The 23212-nt window shown below is 39.0% G+C and overlaps 4 protein-coding genes across 6 annotated transcripts in view; 2 read left to right on the plus strand and 2 right to left on the minus strand.

Moving 5' to 3' along the window:
- Window positions 1-3109: 3109 nt before the first annotated feature.
- Window positions 3110-4981, minus strand: LOC117454449 (ecto-ADP-ribosyltransferase 4-like). 3 transcript variants are annotated; one of them, XM_034093705.2, is made up of 4 exons: window positions 4948-4981; window positions 4689-4781; window positions 4283-4425; window positions 3110-4143 (listed from the first exon to the last, which is right to left on the minus strand). In XM_034093705.2, exons 3-4 carry the CDS (start codon window positions 4421-4423, stop codon window positions 3253-3255), a joined length of 1032 nt encoding a protein of 343 aa, XP_033949596.1. In that variant the 5' UTR covers window positions 4424-4425; window positions 4689-4781; window positions 4948-4981; the 3' UTR covers window positions 3110-3252. The 3 variants fall into 3 exon arrangements, with proteins under 3 accessions (XP_033949596.1, XP_033949580.1, XP_033949590.1); XM_034093689.2 differs by having other exon boundaries at window positions 4877-4958; XM_034093699.2 differs by having other exon boundaries at window positions 4689-4967.
- A 91-nt stretch (window positions 4982-5072) lies between these two features.
- Window positions 5073-6875, plus strand: LOC117455150 (ecto-ADP-ribosyltransferase 4-like). The gene is made up of 3 exons (XM_034094542.1): window positions 5073-5167; window positions 5484-5628; window positions 5897-6875. The coding sequence occupies exons 2-3, from the start codon at window positions 5491-5493 to the stop codon at window positions 6740-6742; spliced, it is 984 nt and encodes a 327-aa protein (XP_033950433.1). The 5' UTR covers window positions 5073-5167; window positions 5484-5490; the 3' UTR covers window positions 6743-6875.
- A 3330-nt stretch (window positions 6876-10205) lies between these two features.
- On the plus strand, window positions 10206-16970 carry vwa10.2 (von Willebrand factor A domain containing 10, tandem duplicate 2). Its single transcript, XM_034082616.1, has 17 exons — window positions 10206-10406; window positions 10912-11119; window positions 11655-11740; window positions 11859-11952; window positions 12209-12337; window positions 12422-12608; window positions 12921-13090; window positions 13255-13367; window positions 13575-13691; window positions 13822-14025; window positions 14122-14257; window positions 14342-14494; window positions 14604-14696; window positions 14979-15088; window positions 15448-15612; window positions 15816-16139; window positions 16533-16970. The coding sequence occupies exons 1-17, from the start codon at window positions 10206-10208 to the stop codon at window positions 16968-16970; spliced, it is 2928 nt and encodes a 975-aa protein (XP_033938507.1).
- A 756-nt stretch (window positions 16971-17726) lies between these two features.
- LOC117441153 (cytoplasmic phosphatidylinositol transfer protein 1-like) overlaps window positions 17727-23212 on the minus strand; it is an 81250-nt gene continuing 75764 nt past the window's right edge. Inside the window, exon 9 of the mRNA XM_034077387.1 lies at window positions 17727-21476. Within this exon, the coding sequence (XP_033933278.1) occupies window positions 21118-21476 (359 nt within the window). The 3' untranslated portion in view covers window positions 17727-21117. The remainder of the gene's footprint in view (window positions 21477-23212) is intronic.

Raw genomic sequence — 23212 nt, forward strand, 5'->3', positions numbered from 1 at the left:
AGCCTCAGACAAGGGACTTGTCTCTATTCTTGTTTTGCTCGATCTTAGTGCTGCATTTGATACTATCGACCATGATATCCTATTGCAAAGACTAGAGCACTTAGTTGGCATACAGGGAACTGCTTTAGGCTGGTTTAGGTCCTATCTATCTGAACGCTCTCAGTTTGTACGTGTTAACGATGAATCTTCCACGCAAACCAAAGTTAGCCATGGAGTGCCACAGGGCTCAGTGCTCGGACCTATTTTGTTCACATTATATATGCTTCCGTTAGGCAATATTATAAGGAATCATTCTGTAAACTTTCATTGTTATGCGGATGATACTCAACTATATTTATCAATCAAGCCTGATGAAATTAATCATCTAAATAAAATTCAAGACTGCCTTAAGGACTTAAAAACGTGGATGACCTTAAACTTTTTGATGTTAAACACGACCAAAACTGAAGTTATTGTACTTGGCCCGAAGAATCTACGAAACAAATTATCTAAAGACATACTAACTATGGATGGCATTAATTTGGCCTCCAGTGAGACTGTAAGGAATCTTGGTGTTATATTTGATCAGGATTTATCCTTTAACGCCCACATAAAATCAATTTCAAGGACCGCCTACTTCCATCTACGTAACATTGCAAAAATCAGGCATATCTTGCCTCAAAACGATGCAGAGAAACTAGTCCATGCATTTGTTACTTCTAGGCTGGATTATTGTAACTCTTTATTATCAGGGAGTACCAAGAAGTCAATCAAGTCGCTTCAGCTGATTCAAAATGCTGCGGCTCGTGTACTAACCAGAGTTAGGAAAAGGGACCACATTACTCCTGTTCTGGCTGCCTTACACTGGCTCCCTATAGAACACAGGATAGAATTTAAAATTCTTCTTCTCGCCTACAAAGCCCTTAATGGGCAGGCGCCATCTTACCTTAAAGAACTCATTATACCCTACTGTCCTACTAGGGCATTGCGTTCCAAGAATGCAGGGTTGTTGGTTGTTCCTAGAATCTTTAAAAGTACAATGGGAGCCAGAGCCTTTTCTTATCAAGCTCCACATTTGTGGAATCAGCTTCCAGTTTGTGTTCGGGCGGCAGACACCCTATCCGTTTTTAAGAGTGCGCTTAAGACCTTCCTTTTTGATAAAGCTTATAGTTAGGGCTGATTAGATTCAGCCCCTAGTTTTGCTGATATAGGCTTAGTTTGTCGGGGGACATCTTACTTCTTCCTTCTCTCTGTCTGTACCTGTGTACTCTCATGTTCCGATTAACCCAGCTTCCCCAAATGTCTTTCTTTTTGGTGTCTATATACGCTGGGATCCGGAGTCATGGATGATCCTGCGGTCCTGTGTCCTGGATCGCGAGCGCTGGATCTTGAGTCGTGGCTGTGGTCCTGGATCATAGGTCCTGGATGGATATCCTCGTGGATTCATCTTCCTATTATACACACATGCATTTCCAAACATTTGGACTACCTATGTTGCAAATGTGTTGTCTTTTCGGTTTACACGCGGCATCTGTTGCGCGTCTGTCCGTCCTGGGAGAGGGATCCCTCCTCTGTTGCTCTCCCTGAGGTTTCTCCCATTTTTCCCTTTAAACTGGGTTTTCTTTGGAAGTTTTTCCTTGTACGATGTGAGGGTCTAAGGACAGAGGGTGTCGTATTGTCATACTGATATTCTGTACACACTGTGAAGACCACTGAGACAAATGTAACATTTGTGATATTGGGCTATATAAATAAACATTGATTGATTGATTGATTGATTGATAGATAGGAAAGGAGGTTTCAAACTTCCTTTATAACCTCCTTTAGCTTAGGAACCACTGGACTTCCCTAACCGGCAGGAGAAGCGAAAATGCTGCCCCACAATGCCTTGCAGCCGCAGCATTTGCCGTCACTCAACAGTCGGCCGTTCACGGAAAAAAACGATTATGACGGAGAAATTATATCATGAAAGTTACGGTGCTTATTAAGCTTTTTAAAACATAGGTGGTAGGTGGTAGGTTGCCAAAGTGCTTTGTTTTGAACGTTCATCAGTATTATAATCAAAGAGAGAAATATGAACCTTAGTTTTTACTGAAATGATCAAATAAAGTCAACATTTCAGTCTTCACTGAGCTGTGTGGGGTTTGTTCAACTTTTAAAAGATGTTTGAATGGTGATATACACAGTGATAGATGTTAAGGACTAACGTTTATAATAAATACATCTGTATTGATTTTAAGATCTTTAGTTCATACAATCATACGTATTGGGATCATTTGTATTAATGTGGACCGGAGGGAGAGGGTGACGAGCAGTTTCACTTTCCTTTTTTATTTCAATTCCAACTTTGGTCCTGAAGAATATGTTTCTCTGTTGTCCACGTTCATAAAGCAAAGCAGCAGCATCAGAGCACGGTGCAGAGTCTCTAGATGAGTTTACAGTAGTCCCTCGTTCTTATTAAACATCCATGTTGTCGTCCGCTGTATAGAAAATTGTGGTTTCCATAGTTTCCCCACAGCAGCAGACGCACACAATGACGTCCGCTGGCGCATCATAAACACGTCGGATAGTGAAAGTGCATTCGGATTCTCTAAAGTACCGCAGTCTCTTCTCCTAAGTCCTTTTAAATTCTCCTATCCACTATCCCTTAACCCCGTGACGTTTCACTCAGAGGTCAAGGAATAGACGATAGGGTTAGAACTTAGGAGCTGATTTTTAAACTATCCAACTGCAGCCCTCGACTCCTCCGTATGGCGTGTCTTGATCGATTTCCGGGTCAAGTCCCGGAGGAGGGGAAGAGAGGAGTCGAGGAGGGGTATTGGGATGAGGCTTCGGAAGACATGTGCTACCAAGCAAGCGTACTCGACATTGAGAAGCACCCGGTAAACTCACTTCCTGTTAAAATGTAATGGGTAAAATGGTTCTGTACATCTGGCAATCACACTCTAAGCCCAAGAAAAGAAAAGCTAAACACCCAAGGAGTATTTTAGTTAAACATAAGCAAAGATTGTTAAAAAAAACTTTTTGGTATGGTCTCTACTGTATGTACTCTTTCTATAAATAGTTTCCAGCGGAATTATTAGTGTTTATATCAACAATTAACAGAAACGATTTTAGAGTTTCTTAGTATTTTTTATTTCTTGTATTTGTTTAGTTTCAGTGACATAACATTTGTATTTCCTTATTACTTTCAAACATACATTGTAAATTCTCTCAGTGACCAACAACACATGAAAAAGTACCCCAGATACACACCATCTATACCGTCTTTTATCAAATAGCAACTCTCCATATCACCAGAATAACTATCATTACCAGAAGAGCTCCCAGCACTACAGCCACAAAACGCTTCTGCCTGCGTTGTACAAGGACTACAGAGATTATTATTAACAGCAATATGTATGCTAACATCATCCAAGAAATATGTATATACAAGTATCTCAAATAAACTTCAACATATCTTTTTAATTGCTTTTGATTCAATATACAATTCAAATCCCTTCTTGGCGCTTTGGTGCTCTGTAGCTTGTAGACCACACTGCACCATGGGTCGCTTGTCAGGACATCAATGACTTTGAAGACCTCATAAGGAGGAATGAGCACCTGTCCCTTTTGTTTTGTAGCAGAGTAATGTGTTATATCAGCACCAAAGCATGAGTATATCTCAAAACAAGAAACATTGCCATTAAAGTCAAAAGACTGCTTGCTTGAAACTGCCCAGGTAAAAGCACCAAAACGCATGTTAGTGTTGATGACATTGTGGTCAAACAGTTCCCATGTCCTGTGATATGTGGTTCTGCACAATGTCTGGTTTTCACGCAGAACTTGAATTGCATCAGTGAGGAAGAAGTAGAAATAGTGGAACCTAAATGTATATGTGCTGTACTTGTGTTTCCCTGTTTTCACTGCTTGGTTGAAGACGTGTTGTATATATTTCAGCTTTGTGTACATGTAAAGTACTATAGCATGGTCTTCTTTCAGCTGTGTGTGGACAGGTTTCTTTGCACTGCTTTCAACTAAAGCCCAGGCAATGCTGAAGTTTCTGTTGTAGTGCCACTCAAACACGCCAAACAGGTCGATCACTGAGGCTGTTTGAGACCGGCAACCCTCATACATGTCATCAATGGAATCCGTAGCCATATCCAGAGGCAAAGCAACACTTTTCTGCAGTGACAGAGAAGAAAAGCCACAGTGAGCAACACTTACAGAAGGCTTTAGAATATATAGTGTACATCTTCTGACACAAGAGACAGGTAAAATGTTAATGTATTGCTGCATGTAAAATAAAGAACTGTCCTCCCACCTCAGCAGGATTCTGAGGCCACCAGATGAGTAGAAATGGGTCATAGATTAATAGAAGTGCCACCGCCAAAAGCAAACAAAGGGTTGCCAAGTGTTTGTGTGACCTCAGCTTGCACACTGGTCCACGGCTGCCAAACGTCATATCTAAATGAAAAACACAACCTCTTACTTCCTGAAAAATTGCTCTTAATACCAAAGAAAAAAAGTGTTTTCTAATTCTTCAACATTGTTTGAATTCACATTGATCCAGTTTGTTTGCTTAAATCTGCAAGTTAAAGTACAAACTTAGCTGACATGAAAGAGATACACAATAAACCATAACCAGGACCAATATGATGAGTCCTAGACCATCATAATACCATTATATTCTCCACCAACAATATAACACCAGATTGTTTTTGACTTACTTTTCTCCTGCCGAGGGCTTTCCACAGCAGCATGATATTCTTTAGAAAAAGGGTGGAGCCATTGCTGTTTGTCGCCAATCCTGTTAGTTCCACCTAACAGGATTTACATGTATCACTATACAGCGAAATGTAGTTTTACACTTTTGATGCTATTTTAAAAAGCATTTAGTAGAAAGAAACTGATTTACCCCTTTGCTAGTTTGCATTATATTCTTAAGTTATGTGTAAATGTGTATTTGTCAAATGAAAAAATAAAAACCTTGCCCCACACTGGCTCCGTCAGTTCACTGCTATTATTGCAAGAGGGAGGTTCCATATATGCCAACACTCATAAAACCTGTTCGGTAGCTTGTTCAAACAAACAAAGGTCTTGTATTTCGTTGACAAAAATAAAGTACACTTTTTATTCTGAAAAAGACTGATGACAGCCCCATTTTTCATAAAAGACTAATCTGCACAGGAGTGTTGCTCAGGATGTGGTGAGTTATTTCAAAACATCTCACATTATTTAAAACTTGGATTAAAAGAGAAAGATTGCAGTGAAAAGTAAATTGCAAATAACTTTAATATGCAGTCACACATCTCAATTACTATGTAGATGTAATATTTTTAAAGCAGAGATGTATATAATTTGATGAATTAAAATGGGAGTAGATTGACCCTTTATAATATAGTATGATACATCTGGATGAATGATATACGCTACAGTACAGTGCTCCGTTCCACTGTAGGACTTTGCTCAGTCACTCAGATCTGAGTTCTTCTGGTTTACATGAGATGTTCCCTCTGTTTCAGATGCACTATGCCTTCCTCGGATAACCAAGAATGTCAGAGACAAACTGTATCTGCTTCTGCCATTTGTTCCCTTGTTCTTTTGGTGGGACTGCTCATGTTTGTCACCATATATCTGACTCTCAGCTGGCAGGACATTGTTAAGGAGGTATTTAAAACATATTATTTACTTAATTACATATTTGACATTGACAGGACTTGAATAATAAATACAAATTGTGATACTCTGATAACAAATAGTGTTGTGACAAATACACATGTTTTAAATGTTTTTAATTTTGCACTAGTACAGGTATCCAACATACATGGTCTGTAATTGTTTTGTTAAGGATTGGCAGAAGAGGTTCAAGGTTCCACTTAGTGTATATCTCCATCTACTGGATGACTATTGAACAACATGTTTTTCCTCATTTTAGCATATCATGCAGGATGTGACCTATGATCTGAATGAAGACATGTATGACGACTGCCAGACCAAAGCTACGGTTGTGACGGATAAAGCTATAATGCAGAAATGGAACACCAGCAGAAACTTCATTACAACCTGGAGCAACACAGAGCAAAGAGCTAGAGAGCCAGCACACAAGTATATGGAGAAACGTCTTTCAACAGCCATTTACGTTTACACAAAAGTTATGATGCAACCTTTCAAGTCAAACCTTGATACTAAAGTAATTACTGGAAAACTAAACAAGACATTTGAGCCACACTCCCTTTATTCTTCCTTAAGCAAAGCCATTCAGATTCTGAAGCACAGCCAGGTGACATGTCTCTGGACGAATTACCAAACAGAGACACTTTTGAATCTGAACATCTCTAACAAACTGATTCGGTTCAGCACCTTCATATTAGGCACTGACGGGTGGAATTTTACCAGGAACGCTTCATGTTTTGAAGTATACACGTGTTTCGGTGCTGACATAACACATTACTCAGCATTACAGCTAAACAGCCAGGTGCTCATTCCTCCCTATGAGGTTTTCAGAGTCACAGACATGGACACACAGAGGTGTAAAGTCTTATACAGACTGAAGAGCAACCTAAACTGTGTTTATGATATAGAGAGCAATACGTTGCATCCTATATCTGCGTTACCTGCACATGGGTTTTGGCTAATCTTTGTCATTGCCTGTGTAATTATTGTATCTCTTTTGCTACCCTTTGTCATTGTGAAGGTGTTAGAAAATCATAAGAAAAAAGCAGTATACAGTGCTCCATCTCTACATAACAACTCTTACTATGCGGCTGGAGTTGTCATCTGACAGGCAAGGTTTCATTTCAGCTGATTCTAATACCTTTACAGATATTCATACACCAAAATGTCCGTGTTTAAAACTTAATGTAAAAGTAAATAGTGTTAGCTTATTCTTGGAATGCATACATCTTTTTAACTTTTCTTTTCGTGACATAATATTCACAAATTTGACTTGCCAAATTGTAATAAAGTGCTCTGTTACTCAATCAATGACTTCCAAGTTACAAGCCTTTGCAACTCACTAATAATAATAAATAATAATAATACCTTACATTTATTATAGCGCTTTTCCAGTGCTCAAAGCGCTTTACAAATACACATTACACATATTTTATATACATGCAATGGTCACTGTGGACAATACCCACAGGAGCAAGTTCAGGTGAAGTGTCTTGCCCAAGGACACAACGGCTTTGCAGACGCAGCAGCGGCGGGTTTCACCCCTTGATCTGATGATCATTGCACAGCGCACTGCGCCACACCGTCCATCTTCACGCCTCGAAGTAATCGAGGCGCTTTTACAAGTACACATTAGTATCATACATGTACTGTGGACATTACCCACAGGAGCAAATCCGGGTGAAGTGTCTTGCCCAAGGACACAACGGCCTGACGCAGTGGGGGCGGGAGCGGGTTTCGAACTAGGAAATGTTGTGAGTAAGCCTGGGAAATACAATCAGGTCATAACAAATAATTGGACAAATCAAAACACATTTGTAGTTTCATTTGTAGCAAAATAGTCAACAGAGCAGTGTAAATTGAATTGTTTTATTTTTGAGTATAGTTTATTGTCTTTAGTTTAGGATGTTTGTGCTAAGAAATAAGAAATCACTTGGACTGCCAACCTTTTGTCAATATTGTCTATCCATAAATCGTATTTTATCAATCTTTTGACATAAGAATCAGAACATAAATCCCCATATGAATACCCAGATTATTTGACGGAACATCTAATAAGGCAATGAACAATATCAGGACCCTGAAACTAAAATCAGGAATGATACATTTGATTAAACCTGCGCTTTTTTGCTAATAGGTAGGCACATTATACAGAGGGTCGTCACAATTTGAATTATACCATACAATAATGCCCTGTGTAGCTCACATAGTGCAGAGGGAATCACAGCGTCTCTCTGTGACAGCGGGTTTGTCCATGCTTTAGATAAGTGTGTAAAAATGGTCGGACTTGACAGAAAACATGTTCAAATTAAGTAAAAAATCCTCCTATTTCTAATACTGGGTTTTCATTCCTTTTTTTATTACAATACGTGTATTTGTTCATTTGTTCCTCAGTTCACAGTTTAAATAGATTAAGAGCACCAATTACACAACCCGATTCCCGTAAAACACCATGAGGATTGTTTTTTTTTCAGAAAGATTACCCAACGTTGGTCACCTTTACTTTGTATTCATAATTGAGGAATGTTTTTTGACAACCATTCTCTGTTACACTCATGAATAAATACATGTTCTCTGATATTTCACAATCTCTTGTTGTCATAGTAGGACAAGGCTCCTTTAACATTTCAATAACCCTATTGAGCTAGTGAAGAGGTGAAAATATGTCAGCTGCATCCGAGCCCTGCCCATGATGAGAAATAGGGTTTTGACTTGTTGTTTCAGTTTATGTACAGTGAGATAAACGAATGACAGGCAACGTCTTGTTAACCTGTTAAGCCCGAAGGTCTATTTTTTTTAATGGAATGAATACCTATAGTGATTATTCAATGTAATACAATGATTTTTATAGTCTGGTATCTGAAAAAGGTCAAATGGCACTGATGGAACCAAATGTGCCCAAAGCTTATTCCGCCTGGACTTTATTTTCATAAACCTCTCTAAAAAGGTCAAATGTCACTTGTTTTGCCTCAATCTTGATACAGGGTACTTATTATATGTTATAATTTGGATTCCTAAAGCTTTTAGGCTACTAACCCATCATTCAAGGTTGGTCTTCACTATAAGTAATGGGTTTTCTTTAGGCGGAGACAGGAATTTACATTTTTTTGCTATGTTCCATCTGAATTTACTCTGACACAGAAACATCTATATTGATTCTGACACTTCTACATCCAACTCACAGATGTAACCTTGCTTTGATAACAAAATGTATTCATATAAACCTTTTAGAAGTGAAGTTACAGTCATTTGTTCTGGGAATGTCATTTTCGAGCCTGAAACCTGAAAAACAGGCTCGGGGTTTAACAGGTTAAGCAGGGTTACTGAATGTGTGACAGGAGTCTTACCTGCAATCAACTCAATGGGCCATTGTGCATGTACATTTCTAAAATGTCTCTAGTTTATCTGATTTGAATTACATACCATCCCAATCAGATAAACCCAGAACTGAAGATAAAAACATTAGAAACTGGATGCATCATCAACAAAATATCACATCAATAAAATGATCATGCCTGTTGCAACGATCCACAATGCAACACAGACGTAGGTTTTGTATGTGTGTGTGAGATTATTCCTTTGATACATTTGTATCAAGGGAGAGGCAACACAAGACAATATTTTTTCTCTTGACTTGCTCTAACTACACTTTCCATACTGGCCAACTTTGGGGTGATTTATCATTAAGGGGAGGGAATGAGGACACACACTCATCATTCTCGCACGCCTCTCAGCACACACCCACACACACATCGACATACTTACAGTTTCAAGATAACATAGGAAACACATAAATCTGAGATGCTGACATAGTGGGACTGAATACGACGAGTGCTAAAAAGCACACAGGTAAGACCTTAAATTGTATATTCATCTTTTGTATTATTTACACTGTGTTAATTAATATTGATCCATATATATTGAATTGTTTTCATTTTTTTAAATGTATAATTGCTGTTTTTGTTTTCTTATTAGATTTCTCTATTCAAACTAAGAGGTTACATATTTTCAGATTATGTGAATTATTGATTTCAAATGTAAAGGGAGGCATATGAGATTATGCTATCCTTTTATTGGTGAGGATCCTTTTTGAAATGTAGGAGAAACAAGTTATCCTATTTTACTAAATAGCATTCTCCATGCCACCCGAAAACTTAACAAGCATTGTACAACGATTTAGAAAGCATACAATAAAAATGTTTGCTTCAATACAAGTAAAGATTGGTATATTCTTAACATTTTATCCTTTTCTTTTTGTACTGATTTCACTTCCTCTTTCTTCCTCAGGTTTTTTCGCTTGCCATTTATTGCCTAAATACACCTGATTCACTGCCAGTCACCTCTCTGTGGTTGGCCACATTATTTTAATTGTTGTGACAACCCATAGATCAAAAACTAAACACAGTGGGAGAGACATCACCTTATTGTGTTCAGTTGTGTTTTGGTGTGGGGAAAGAAGTGGAAAAAAAATAAAACAGGAAAATAGGAGAGTTTGGAGAGGTGAAAAGGTGAAGAGGACGTAACCATCCAGATTTCTTCATCATCAGACTTCATCATCCTTGTCCTCCAACATGGCCAGCAGACAAACAGTCGTGTTCCTCGTGGCAGTGGTGATCTCCCTGTCAGACTTCATTCATAGCTTCCAACCCCTCTTCTCACCTGATGGTAATTCAACCACTCACCGTGACATCACACTGAGGGCGGTCCTCAGAAAGACAGCTGAGGTCTGCCGAGACATGGCTGCTTCGGAGGGACGGGACTTCCGCCTGACTGTGAGTTGAAAAGCTGCGCTAAAAGAGAAAATGTGACAACTGTGGTTCAAAAATCATATTATATCATCATATTAAATATATTTATCATATTAAAATCGTATTATATGATTTTTAAAAATTATTATTATTATAGTGTGACATTAAGACAATTTGTCCTCTTATACTTTTGTGGTTAGGGTTAGCCCTTTGGACATTACAATGGAAAATTGTAAATAAGTAGATTCATTCATAACTAAGTGTGACATTGTATCAGTTTTAGCACTTGGAGAAACTGACAATAGTATGACAGACATTCCTGGAGGTATTTGGTATTCTATTTATTGTTTTCGGAATGCTTTTCAAATATGTACTGCTGCTAAAGGAAGATGAAGGTACACATTTCTACCACTGATGAACTTAAGAGTTATTCAGTGCAAAACTGCATGAGGAAGGCACGTATGAGTATTATTTTTAACCGTAGATTTTAAAACATGCAGTCAGTCTTTTGTTATGTGTTTGTCTCCAGATTGATGACAGCCTGTCAACTGATAAGGTGCAAAGGGCCTGTTCTACGACAGGTACCTCCACCTCTCTCCTCTCAACTGTCCTTTTCGAAACATCCATCGCCAATATGTACTTCAGCAATGCAAAAGTGGACGTGGCTTTTGCGCTGAGTGAGAAGCATCATTTTGATGATGAGACTTTTCAAGGTGGACGGGATGTCATCACAGCAGGTACACATCAACAATGCTTTCCTACTCAGAACATTCATGAAACAAAAAAGCATTCAATATTATTTGTGAGGAACATTGTTTTCCAAAGATGCTATACTGTATTTATGGAGCTTTAAATGCAGTGGTCTCATTAATGTAGATATACCAGCTTGTTAGTTAAAGAAATTATTTTTGAAAGAAAACCATTTTTCACATTAAGGCACACTAATCTTAAATCAATTAACTTTTACTGTTGGTTAACATAAATAGGCAGCCATGCCCTTCACAGTTCCATGACTTCTGAGTACTTTTCTACGAATGGAAAATCAAGTTCAGTGCAGGGGACTAGGAAAGTATACACCATATAAACAGCGAAACATCTGCACCAAACTGTTTGGTCGGAGAGGTGATGAAAGGTTTGAACAATGAGGTTTCAACACTTTTGAATCATCAATAGGAATTTACATCCTCGACTGAGTTCCATGAAAAGCGAATGTTGAGTGAAGGGAGATGTGTTTCTTTGACTGAGTAACTATCTTTCTATTATGTTGCCAAGGTGTGGCTGCTGTGAAGGCCAGTGTGAAGCTGGAGAGCTTCGTCGCAGGGAGGAGGAATCTTGGACAAGTCTGTCACACCCTACAGGTTACAATGATGATCATTGTTCAGATTGTTGTGGGGGTAGTTGTTGTCTTTTGGTGAAAGATATGATCTTAAACACAAAGCAATAGTGGTGTTTAATATGATTCATGTCATATTGTAGGACTTTTACAGCCACAGTAACTGGGTGGAGCTGGGGAACACAAGTCCTTACAGCACTCTGATCAGCCCAGACCAACCTCTTGAAAACCTGGCAGGTAACCTACTTTCATATATTTGGTTTTATACTTCACTGAGAAATCACACCTTGTTACATTACATTCATTTTTAACTTCTCAAACCAAGAACATTAGTAATCATTTAAGGGGAACTTCTACATTATCAACACACAAATATACATTTCTCTCCGATTTAAGGTAGTGCAATGTGTCAAATAATTTATGTGTAAAACAAATAAATTAGAAAAAGAACCTGACCAGTTTGTATTATTTATTTTTGTTACATTTTCTGCAGGCCTAAGTGTTCCCACCTGTAGAAACTGTACTGGAGGAAAATGTGAGAACAACCTTCTTCCTGACCTGCTGCAGCAAGGGCTTCTCACCTCAGGCTACTTCAACATCTTCTCTGCAGCAAAACCTGCAGGTGAATTTAAGAAACAATTTAACTTTTGTAGTCAAGTATTTTAGGAACATAAGTATCATCCCAAACATAATTTATCTGATCAAGGCAAATGCAGCCACGGTGGATCATTTGACCGGACAAGCAGAAAAGACCCAGTGGGGGGCATCAGTAAGGACGACCTTGGGTCCAGTCATGGCTCACTTCACCCAAAAGCAGCTGATTTGGCTGTGAATGCCACTATGGAGCTACTAGAGGACGTCAGAGTAGCAGTGGGAGACAAGAACTTCCTGCGGTATGGGCCACCAACACCTTAATCACTTGGAAGTTATATTATAATAATGTTTTCAATGAAATAAAGTCACTGATAAAGTGTTGACACAGCAGATTTATGTACCTTAGACACCTGGAAAGCTTGCATATTTAAAACAAATATAGCTCAGCTTTTACCAGAACTGATAGATGTCTTTTGTCCTGCAAAGCATTACATTGACACTTACTGGGCTGTCCCTAAATACTTATATTCTCAAATGGTAATCATTAATGACTAACAGATAAATTACCAGTGATCAACTGTACTTTTTTTCTTTCCCTTCTGTTCCTGCAGATTAATGGGCCTCTCCCAGTCCTCAGTGCTGTGTTTTGTCATTGACACCACAGGCAGTATGAGCGATGACATAGCTGAAGCTAAGAGGGTTTCCTTCGCCATCATTGACAGTAAGAGGGGAACCCAGCAGGAGCCCTCCGCTTACATACTGGTGCCTTTCAATGACCCAGGTGCAAACATGTTTTTATTTTTATGAGAGACGATTATAAAAATATATAGAGGCAGAATAATCTGCCTCTTAGTGTCTTACTAAAAGCGTCAACAAGATGTCCTGTAAAACTGAAAACTGTGTTGAATTTATGATTAAGTGGTAATGTTCATTTTCCATACCTAGGGTTTGGACCTGTGACAATGACAGCCAATGCAGATTTCTTCAAAGACAGCATCAACAAACTGTCTGCAAGTGGAGGAGGAGACATCCCAGAGTTATGCTTGTCTGGACTGCAGGTGAAGTGTTTCCCACTGTTATGCAATCATTCCATATTTCTTCATTTAGAAAACACAATTTTGTAAAGCAACAAAGCGATATCATGTCAGTCGCTAAATGATAAAATAAAATCATTTTCCAGTCATTCTTAGTGTTAAATAAACAGATGTAAAATTAACTTCTAATTTAAATCAAAGTATTTTTCCTATTCCATGTACAATTGGCAGCTTGCCCTGACTGCTGCTCCACCCTCATCTGAGATCTTTGTCTTCACTGACGCTCCAGCTAAGGATGCTCATCTGAAAAGCACCATCACTGCTATTATAGAGAGCACCAAGTCAGTGGTAAGTATTGACTTTTTCCTTTCCATTCATTTGTAATGCCTATTCATTACATACCGATGTACACAAAAGCATTAACATTCAAGGACATGTTTCCAGGTCTAAGATAAGCATTTTTATTTTATCCTTATAGGTAACTTTTATGTTAACCGATGTCCTGGCGAGTCGACGGCGCCGCAGAAACACTCAGCGGGTGTCTCCTCGTAAAATGACCCAATTAGATGCCCAGCTGTACCGTGACCTTGCCCGTGCCTCTGGAGGTCAGGCCATTGAGGTGACCAAGTCAGACCTCACTCTGGCTACAACTGTAATAGAGGATTCATTAGCCAATGCTGTGGTAAGACATTGAACAAGAAAAATCCTACCTAACTCAAAGAAGACGGTACTGTACAGTCTGTATTATAATGTCATGTTTTGTTCCCTCTTCTTTCAGGTGACAGTTTTTCAGGTAGTGAGGAATCCTGGAAGGTCTGATAACTTTACGTTTATTGTTGATGGATCACTTAGGAACCTGACTGCCTACATCACAGGAGCCTCATCTCTCACTTTTGATCTCACAAGCCCCACAGGTTTAGTTAAATTCCCTTCAAATAAAGCCTTTTTTTGATCGCCTTATAGAAAGCATTTTTTTAACATATTTCTTTCTCCCCTAGGTGTATCTCAGAGTTCCAGTCAGTCCAGCGGTCCTTTGGCAACCATAACCACAGCCGGAAACCTACGTCGTTTAAGCCTTAACACTGACAATCAAACAGGATCATGGGAAATCAGTGTTAACTCTAAAAATCCTTACTCTGTTAAGGTCACAAGTCAGTATCACCAAAGACAGTGGGAATTCAATGAAAGGAAATTTGAAAATGTGTTTTAATCATCCATCTCTTTTGTCAATCTGATCTGTTTTGTGCGTTTATTCATCAGGTCAAAGCTCAGTGAACTTCATTTATAACCTTCTGGAAGCTCATGAGGGAGCCCATGGGGATTTCAGCCTAAAGGATGGACGTCCTCTTTCAGGTCAGACCGCTTTCATAATAATTGTACATTTTGTTTTTTTTACAGTTTGAACAATTCCTTCTCCTTTTCCGTAAATATCCTTGACTGGTGACTGATTATCTGACTTGAAAATATTTGATTACACTCCCCAAAAATGTAAAGAGTTCAACCCTCACAACTATTCTGCCTCTTCCAGCACCTTAACATATTCTGTTATAATGTGCATACAGTACAGTGCATACCTAAGGAGCTGTCACATAATTACTCACCCATTTTCCCTTTCTCTCTTGTCATGACTTTCAGGTGGTAATGCTAGCCTCATGATATCTGTGACAGGAAGTGACAAAGTAAAGGTCACAGAGGTCACTCTGTTTGACAGCTCCGGGCCAACAGAGGTCAACGGATCATTGCAGGCAGGTCATGCATTACACTTGATGACCATACTCAGTAGCTATATACTTAACTTTTTGACTTACCATTTTTCTACCAAAAAATTACTTTGCCTTTTAAGGTTGTAGTAGAGGTCACAACGCTCTCCAAAAGCTGACATCTTGAATACCATAATATCCTTAATTGTGTACAAAAACTTGTTAGATCGTTTTGATCTATAGAGCAAAGCTGCAGCAGATACAAGTTCCACTAGGCATGCTTTGTATACTATAACAATATTTGATACAAATAAACCATATCACAAGCAAACAGATTCAGAATTTGCAGCTGGAAGTAAACAGTAGCGTCTCATACTCTTACTTTACCGTTCTGTCCTCCACAGTCTGTAGGGAGTGGCAACTTCCTGGTGACATTCAGTGGAGTCCCAGCAGGCGAGTTTGTGGTTCGCATGAAGGGAGAGGATGGCAGCTCCACCTCCAGGTCCACAGCAACCAGCTTCCAGAGGCAGGCCTCCACTCAGATCAAGACCTCCAGCATCTCTGTTACTGTAAGCTCAGTTTTCAGGGGGTCACAAGGGGAGATTATGTTAAATATTATTGTTTCTGTCATGTTTTCTGTTATTCTATCCATGTATGGCTACCAAACATACAGACAAACACCCCTCAACAGATAATGCTATAGTAACAATACAAATAATGTGTGACTGCATTCCCCTCTTCCCTCCTTTCTACTGCCTCCTCACGTTTTCAGGCCCAAGCCAGCATCACCAACATAGAACCAGGCTCTACCATCTCCGTTCCTTTCACAGTCTCCACAACCACCAACGGAGTTGTCAACGACTCTGCAACAGGGATGTTCACAGTGCGAGCCAACAATGACCGCAGCTATACTTCAACCTCACCAAGCTCCATCACCATAGCGTCAGGTGATGGAGGCACAGCCAACGGCACCGTGACCTTAACGGCACCGGCCAGTGCTGCATCCGGAACAGACGTGACCCTTACCATTGAGGCCGAAAATGCAGCTGCCACTGACATCAACTACGCTGTCCTCAGGTTTTCTGTGGTGGCCAAGGTAGGAGGAAAAAGAAAGCAGGATAAGGTGGTGGTTTGGTGGCAAGCAGTACTGACCAGACTATGTTACATTTTCCATCCTGAATATATATATATATGCTCAATAATTGTTGATGGTCAACTACATTAAGTTTGCTGTGTGCCAAAATATTATAAAAGGCATGATGCCTGGTAGCCATTGTACATGTATGTGTTGACTTTACTCCATTGTTCATTCATTTTCTTTGATTCATAGATTTGATGGTGTTAGTTTTGGTTAAAAAAGAAAAGTTAATTTGTTAGGATTGCCATAACAATTTCTGATGTTAAAATTGTGTTTTGATTTTCTTAATGGTTTATAAAATGCCAGTTTTGTTGCATTATTTTTCCATCTCTCCCACTATTTGTTTCCCAGGTGACAGATATTACCCGTCCAGTGTGCCAGACAGTCAGTTCTTCCTCCAATTGTCCATCCTCTTCATCACTGTGTGCTTCCTCACAGTGGACATTCATTGCAAATCTCACGGATGGCATCAATGGAACCGGTATTGAGAGCATCACCATCCGCAAAGGGAACGGTACCCTCAATACCAGCACAGTGGCTGGGGCTGGAGGGGCCAACGTTACAGTTGCTACATACAGCGCCTCCTGCTGTTCACAGAATGTAGAGCTGGCTGCCGTGGACAAAGTAGGAAATGTGGGGAAATGTGCAGGACAGGCTAGACAAACGACGGTTGCCACTACACTTACAGCTATCACAGCTGCAGTGAACACAACATCCACTGGAGGGCACACCTCGAGCATATCACACTGTCTCTGGATCAGTGTTGTGGTTTCTCTCCTATGGAAGTAAAAGAGATGAATACAACAGTACACTGTAATTATAGATCAATGATGTCCAATGGATTATGAAGGGAATCACATGATTTAAGCGTCCCCTCAAAGTATTGCTTGGATTTATTTCCATCAGGTGTGTTTGAATTACTATTGCTTGGGTAAAAAGGAAGTTTTCTTCCATTTAGAAATAAATCATATTGCCTTTGTGTTTATTGAAGTTGTATTTATTTCTTGATTAAAACAAATATAACAAATGTAATTTAGCTGCCCTGCATGTGTCCAAGTCTACGCATTCATTTTGATGTCATTAGACTTTATTTTGGAATTGCTATGTTATGGTACTTCTAAACATATATGAAACAAAAACACTTTTTACTTTAATACATTATCTAGTTACTAGTTACGTTGCAGATTTAGATTTTATAAACAATCCATACAATGATTTAAAACACTTAAAATAAACTCTACTTTGGCTAGCATTTAATTAAAATCACAAATCCACAGAAATAATAAAAATACACCTGGAAACAAATATAGGACAAAAAAAAAGACATCACTGGTGGATTTCTTGTTTAAATAGTGTGAGTGTAAAAAGTGTTCCTTTAAATGGTTTGATCATGTTGATTAAATATCACTGTTGGTAAAGAAAGCAAATATAAGGCGTCACCAGCCTCCATGCAGTTTTAAGATACTGTTAACTTGCAAGGTGCAAATAAATGTACACAAGGGGTTGTGTGAAACATGCATGCTGAATATAAAGAAAAAGTAACAATTTGCAATAGCTAGTAAAGTTTATTGGTCTATTCCAGAAAAAGTTAAACAATAATTACAACAAAGAACCAACTGAACCTCAAAAGGAGAAATAATATATCAAATCAGAAAATAGTTAAAATGGAAGAATTAAGAGCGACTTCCAGCAGCTCAACATGAATGGCACACCTGGGGCATATTTAACAAAGCAGGATTAATGAAGAAAGCTGCATTAACCAGAATCACAGCTCATCTCAAACACCACGAGAAGTACACTGAGCTGTTCCTGGTTTCCCTCAGAGCAGTACAGCTAACTCAGTGATCCTGGTTGATGAGACAGGTCCCAGTTATCAGGTAACAGCAAAACAGCCTGGTCAAATGCAATGGGTATCAAAGGGAGGGGACAAGTAGCAAAAAGCTTGGTCCAAAGGCAAAATTAGAAACTATTTTAGATTTTCCTTCAAACAATACAGCAACCACAAATTCACCTCGCAATTACCATGGCAAGTAAACGTCAAAGCAGCCACACAATAAAAAAAATAAAAATAAAAGCTTCATTTTGATTTAAACTTGGACAAAACATTTTTGCACTGCATCTGGAGAGTCAAAAGTGCACCACTACAATGAGGAATTGTGATACTCTGTTGAGAAAACGAGACTTGACAGAGGTCAGTATTCTCAATAGATTACAATACTTCATAGTTAAAGAAACATATTACTCCTAGATTAAAAACACAGCCTTAAAACACAAACACTAAAGAATATCCTTCTCTGTCTAATCTATGAGCACATTCATGTCACATCAGTAATGCAACTTGGAACAGATTCAATGTAAGAAACCTACTATATCAGTAATCAACAACAGTATTTACAATACCTAATATGTAGCTCTTTTAAACAGAGCACAGTTTAACAGTTGGATATTAGCGTGCATTATTTTTAATAGCCCATGGTAGATCAAACATATCCCTGGATCTCTGTGTTCCTGACAAGAGTGATGATCAATACCAGAGTTGCAAGTAAGTATACTCTATACATTATAGAACAATAGGGCCAACAATGTGTATGACATTTGTTTCCTCAAAAGGCAAAGACAAAAGCTACAGAGACAGATAAATAGCTACGGTTGTTTAGTTTTTAACAAAAGCAAGTGAGAAACTGTACATAATATTAACAATATTTTATGGCAAGACCACTGAGGACTCTCTCCTTGTACTGCTCTCTTCGAAGTCACTATGCTGTATTAAAGGACTTTGGTCCAACAAACTCAACTAGACTAATATGCAACACATTTCTTCATTGTCAAATAAGGTGTCAAAAGACTGGAAAGTGCAAAATGCATTTGCGCTGTAGAGCTTAAAGAAATGTGTAAGAATATTGGGGGAAAAAGGTATTTCTTAAAATATACTAAGAAGTTAGCCCTGATACTTGTGAGTCTGGTGATGTAGTCTGATATGAGTGGTTGGATCTGATTATAGGTCAGCTACTGTATTATAGGGCTGCAGCTGATTTATTTTCTTGCTCAAATCTAACTAATTTGAGATAGAAAACAGGCAAAGAAATGCATTAAAATGTTGTGTTTCTATAGATGAAATATATGAGGTTTTGGTTTATTCACATGTTGGTGATGATTCAATAGTTGCATGCAGAGGCACTAAATTGAAAGAGTTTGTCTGCCTATATTCTCTGGTCATGCTTACATCTCACTCATATCAGCTTGTTCTATTATACAAAATTAATACAGAGCTTCCAGAGTTGGCATTCACTTTTTTCCCCATACGGTTGCATGACCAAATACACTGTACCAACCCATTATTTTACAGCATATACATATACTTCACATAATATGTATATATGTTGTTGTGAGCATTCCATGCAGCATGTAAAGACCCTTCCTTTGAGTGATTTCATTGTGCGGAAAAAAAATAGGGTTTAAAAGATAACTTGTTGTCCTTTTTTCCTTTTTCAGATAGTAACTAGCAGTATAAGCCCAGCAGAAATACAAGGGCTCTGCATAGGGTGTTCCCATTTCAAAGCGCCCACTAAATCACCAGCTGAGTATGACCAACCAGCACTGGCAAAGTTAAAAGGATCAGAACTTCCACAAATGCTATGCGGCTAACTAAGGACATACTCATGTCAGCTTGTTGCATATGCCATTCTCCTCAAATCCAGTTTTGAGTTCTCCTTACATCTACTGTGCACAAAGATCTGTCGATGCTTAAAAACTCCCCAAAATGGCCTTGTTCCTTCACATGACGATAAAGTGATTTGATAAAATTGGATCACGTTTATGTCACATGAGATATCCAGCATTCATTTCAGGCAGCATTAAACTTTTTTTTTTACTTAACTTGTTTTCTTTTAATATATATATGTATATATATATATATATTTGCTGACCTCTCAGTCAACTTGACTAACATATATGCAGTAATAAACGTCAACAAATTAAATCTTAGAATCATTGTACTGTCATGCTAGAACCGCAAGTGCAGATATAACAGCTTAAGGAACAACGTTACCGCTAATATTCAAATGCTCCAAGGTTTCTGATGTGTAAACATTCCAAGGGTTAAGTAGACTGGTAGAGTACATACAATAGTTGTATTTTAATATCTGTGGAGGTATAAAACGTTTGGCAATAAGCAGGGAGAGAAAGGTCAAGTAATATCCCTGCTTTTTGAGTTTGAGCCAGGTAGTAAGGGATACCTGAGGTGTAAGCTCTCCATGATTGTACTGATCTTGCATCTGTTGTATAATTGAAGTTTGGGATGGGATGGATGGGTGCAATCTTATCCGCAGGCCAGTTTGGATGGCTCAGGAAACAGTTGCTTTCTGTTATGAGGTTACTTGCATGTGTTACTCTGACATATTAGGTCTACTCTCCTTCTCTGGTTTGTGATTTTATTTCGAACTTAATACATATGGTAATTTTATAGAATGAAAAAGGACAGTTTGTCAGGCATCACCAAAAATAATGAATGCCACTGCCTCTGTGGTGCTAAGGCAACTACTTCTTAGTTTAACAGCTTAAAATCAGACCGCGACTGATTGAAGAAAGCTATATTCAGGAAACACTAACAATTATGTATTAATTATCTTAACAAAACAAATTAGTGATGCATTTTTTTTTGATTAGATTGGTTACAATAGATGAGACATGTGGCTGGCTTGACTCACAGGAAGAGGAAATCAGTCACATGAGGACGGCTACAGCTGCCAGTGACACTGTTGTGGACAATTGTGATAATGACTTTTGTGTGTCCAAGATCAAATAATTGGATAAGGCTAGAGAACTTGAATATCTGGCCACTGGTGTTTGTAGGTTAGGAGAGTCCCATTGGTTTACTAACACAATGGGGTTGGGGGTATATGAAGCTGGGTGTAGGGGAAGACATCCCAAGGTCCCTCTACTGCTCGTCTGTCTCAGCAACATCAGAGCTGGAGGAGGGTGGCGTGGATGGTTCCAGGTGGTTTGAATCGGCTAGTGGGCTCAAGTTAGAGCCCTGGGGTGCGCCACTTGGGGCAGGGTCGGTAAGGGTCAGGGTTTCCGGAGCAGACTTTTTGCGGGGTCTGTCCTTGGTGACAGAGAGGGACTCAGGCGCATCGGTGCACATGGGGGTGGTTGGGGCACTGGCGGCGCCGGTAAGGGAACAGGAGGACAGGGGCGTTTCGCTGATGGAGATGGATGGTGGAAAAATCCCGATCTTCTGGTTGGTAGCCTCCTGGATGGTGCGCTCAAACTCTCTCACCTCATCCATTGTCATGTCTGGAATGTAAAATAAGATCAACAAGAGGCCAATAAGAGGAAGGATTTGTTTCATAACTCTTTCATTATTAGAGCCAGAGGCACACCCAGAAAAATACACATCACAGTCTGACAATGCTGAAAAAAAAACATAATAAAAAAAGCAATATTTTTTAAAAGCTTCCATATAGTTATTTTAACTACCAAAATGTTGGTAGTGTCTATTGGTGTTGAATTTATTTTCCTTGATACCTTTTAAAACCTTTAGAGAACCACGCAGACTTAATATTGTATTCTTTACATATTCAGCAGTCAATTAATGAATAGGTCGCTCGATTGTAAGAAAGGATGAAACGTTTTTGCAATTGTAACATCTTCATTCACCAACGGGTAAAGTATCAGATAAAGTAGGGGCAATGGAGTGAAAAATATTGAAAAAATACACATACGCTTGCTTTGTCATGGATCTCTATGTCATCCAGGGAAGATGGGTTTGTTGTGGAATGCTCTTGCTGCTCAAGCCAAACTTTAATGTTGGTTTTCTCATGCATTTTTCTCTCATAATTCCGCACGTCATCCAAAGACATATCTGAAAAAGGTAGGAGGGATGGAACAAGGATCGAAATGTTGCTTACTCCTCAATAATGGCAATCCAGTTTACGTACACGTGGGTAAGGAGGGTGTAGGTGGCAAAGGTGCATTCCGTGTGCATGCATCAGTAAAGGAGTTAAGTAGGTGATTAAAGCTTTTTGAAGTTTAAGCTTTAGAGGTCAAAGCGTTAGTTTCCCATGAACCAGAGAGTGTAGATGAGATAGCTACATCCAAGCCAGGAAGGAGGGAGAAAGGAAGGTCAAGGATGTTTCAAGGTTAAGGAAAGTATAAAATGCCCAAAAAACATAAAAGTAAGACTTTTATTGTATCTGGGCAAGAAGAGAAGAAGAGAGTATTTCAAGCATCCTGGTTGTTGGGAGTTGTGGTAAAGGTTAGTGACTGAAGGCAGGAGAGGCGAGGAGCAGTGGCAGTGCTAGGGGGTGGCTACTTGGGCTCAAGCCCCGGATGTTTTCTGAAAAGCCCCGAATGTTTCACTTGAAGCAATTTTTCACGTCTCGTGAGTAATGTGCAGTACCGGAGTCTAACAGAGAGGCAGCAGCTGTGGGACAGTAGCCTACGTACTGCTTAGCCTTCGCTGCCCTGAAGAAGAAGTAATCCTTCATTAGCGTGAAGAGTCTGCTTTATGCTCCCCCCTCCTCAACAACTTCAAAATTCTGGGCAGGGTATTGCAAAGGTAAAGGGCTTGTTATCCTTTTGCCCTAGAGCTATGGAAAAAGCTCAACAGCTAAGTGGGTTAATGTGTTGCAGCCACTTATGGCTACCTCTTGTGTAACCAGACTCTCAGGGACCCATACACAGTAAGCTTTCATGTTTTCAAAGTGCATCATTCTTCAAATTATTTCTGAATAAATTGCCACAATTTTGTTTAAAGTTTACACCCTGAAGTTTTTTTTATAATTTATATTCAGCTTTAAAATTAAATATAGCTAAAATGATTACAAAAAAAACCAATATTAAACATATATCACTGAGACTCTCTTGACTTGTACTAAACTGACGTAAAATAATTTTCATCAAATGATACTAATTTCTCAAACATGAAATAGTGTGGTTAAGAGTGATACTTTATGATGCATGTTTCATGTAAAACAAACCCTGAAAAGAGTTTTTCATTCTGGGATTAGTCGCGGTACCAAGAGGAAGAT

Source organism: Pseudochaenichthys georgianus, chromosome 1, assembly GCF_902827115.2.
Source record: "Pseudochaenichthys georgianus chromosome 1, fPseGeo1.2, whole genome shotgun sequence".
Taxonomy (NCBI): Eukaryota; Metazoa; Chordata; class Actinopteri; order Perciformes; family Channichthyidae; genus Pseudochaenichthys; species Pseudochaenichthys georgianus.

Bases quoted from the DNA above. Each gene is read 5' to 3' on its own strand.
- LOC117454449 (XM_034093705.2), bottom strand. From the start codon at position 4,423: ATGACGTTTGGCAGCCGTGGACCAGTGTGCAAGCTGAGGTCACACAAA. The intron at 4,144-4,282 runs GTGGGAGGACAG...CTGTCACTGCAG, and splicing joins GGCCTCAGAATCCTGCTGAG to AAAAGTGTTGCTTTGCCTCT.
- LOC117455150 (XM_034094542.1), top strand. From the start codon at position 5,491: ATGCCTTCCTCGGATAACCAAGAATGTCAGAGACAAACTGTATCTGCT. The intron at 5,629-5,896 runs GTATTTAAAACA...TCCTCATTTTAG, and splicing joins GGCAGGACATTGTTAAGGAG to CATATCATGCAGGATGTGAC.
- vwa10.2 (XM_034082616.1), top strand. From the start codon at position 10,206: ATGGCCAGCAGACAAACAGTCGTGTTCCTCGTGGCAGTGGTGATCTCC. The intron at 12,609-12,920 runs GTATGGGCCACC...CTGTTCCTGCAG, and splicing joins GGAGACAAGAACTTCCTGCG to ATTAATGGGCCTCTCCCAGT. The intron at 15,613-15,815 runs GTAAGCTCAGTT...TCACGTTTTCAG, and splicing joins CCTCCAGCATCTCTGTTACT to GCCCAAGCCAGCATCACCAA.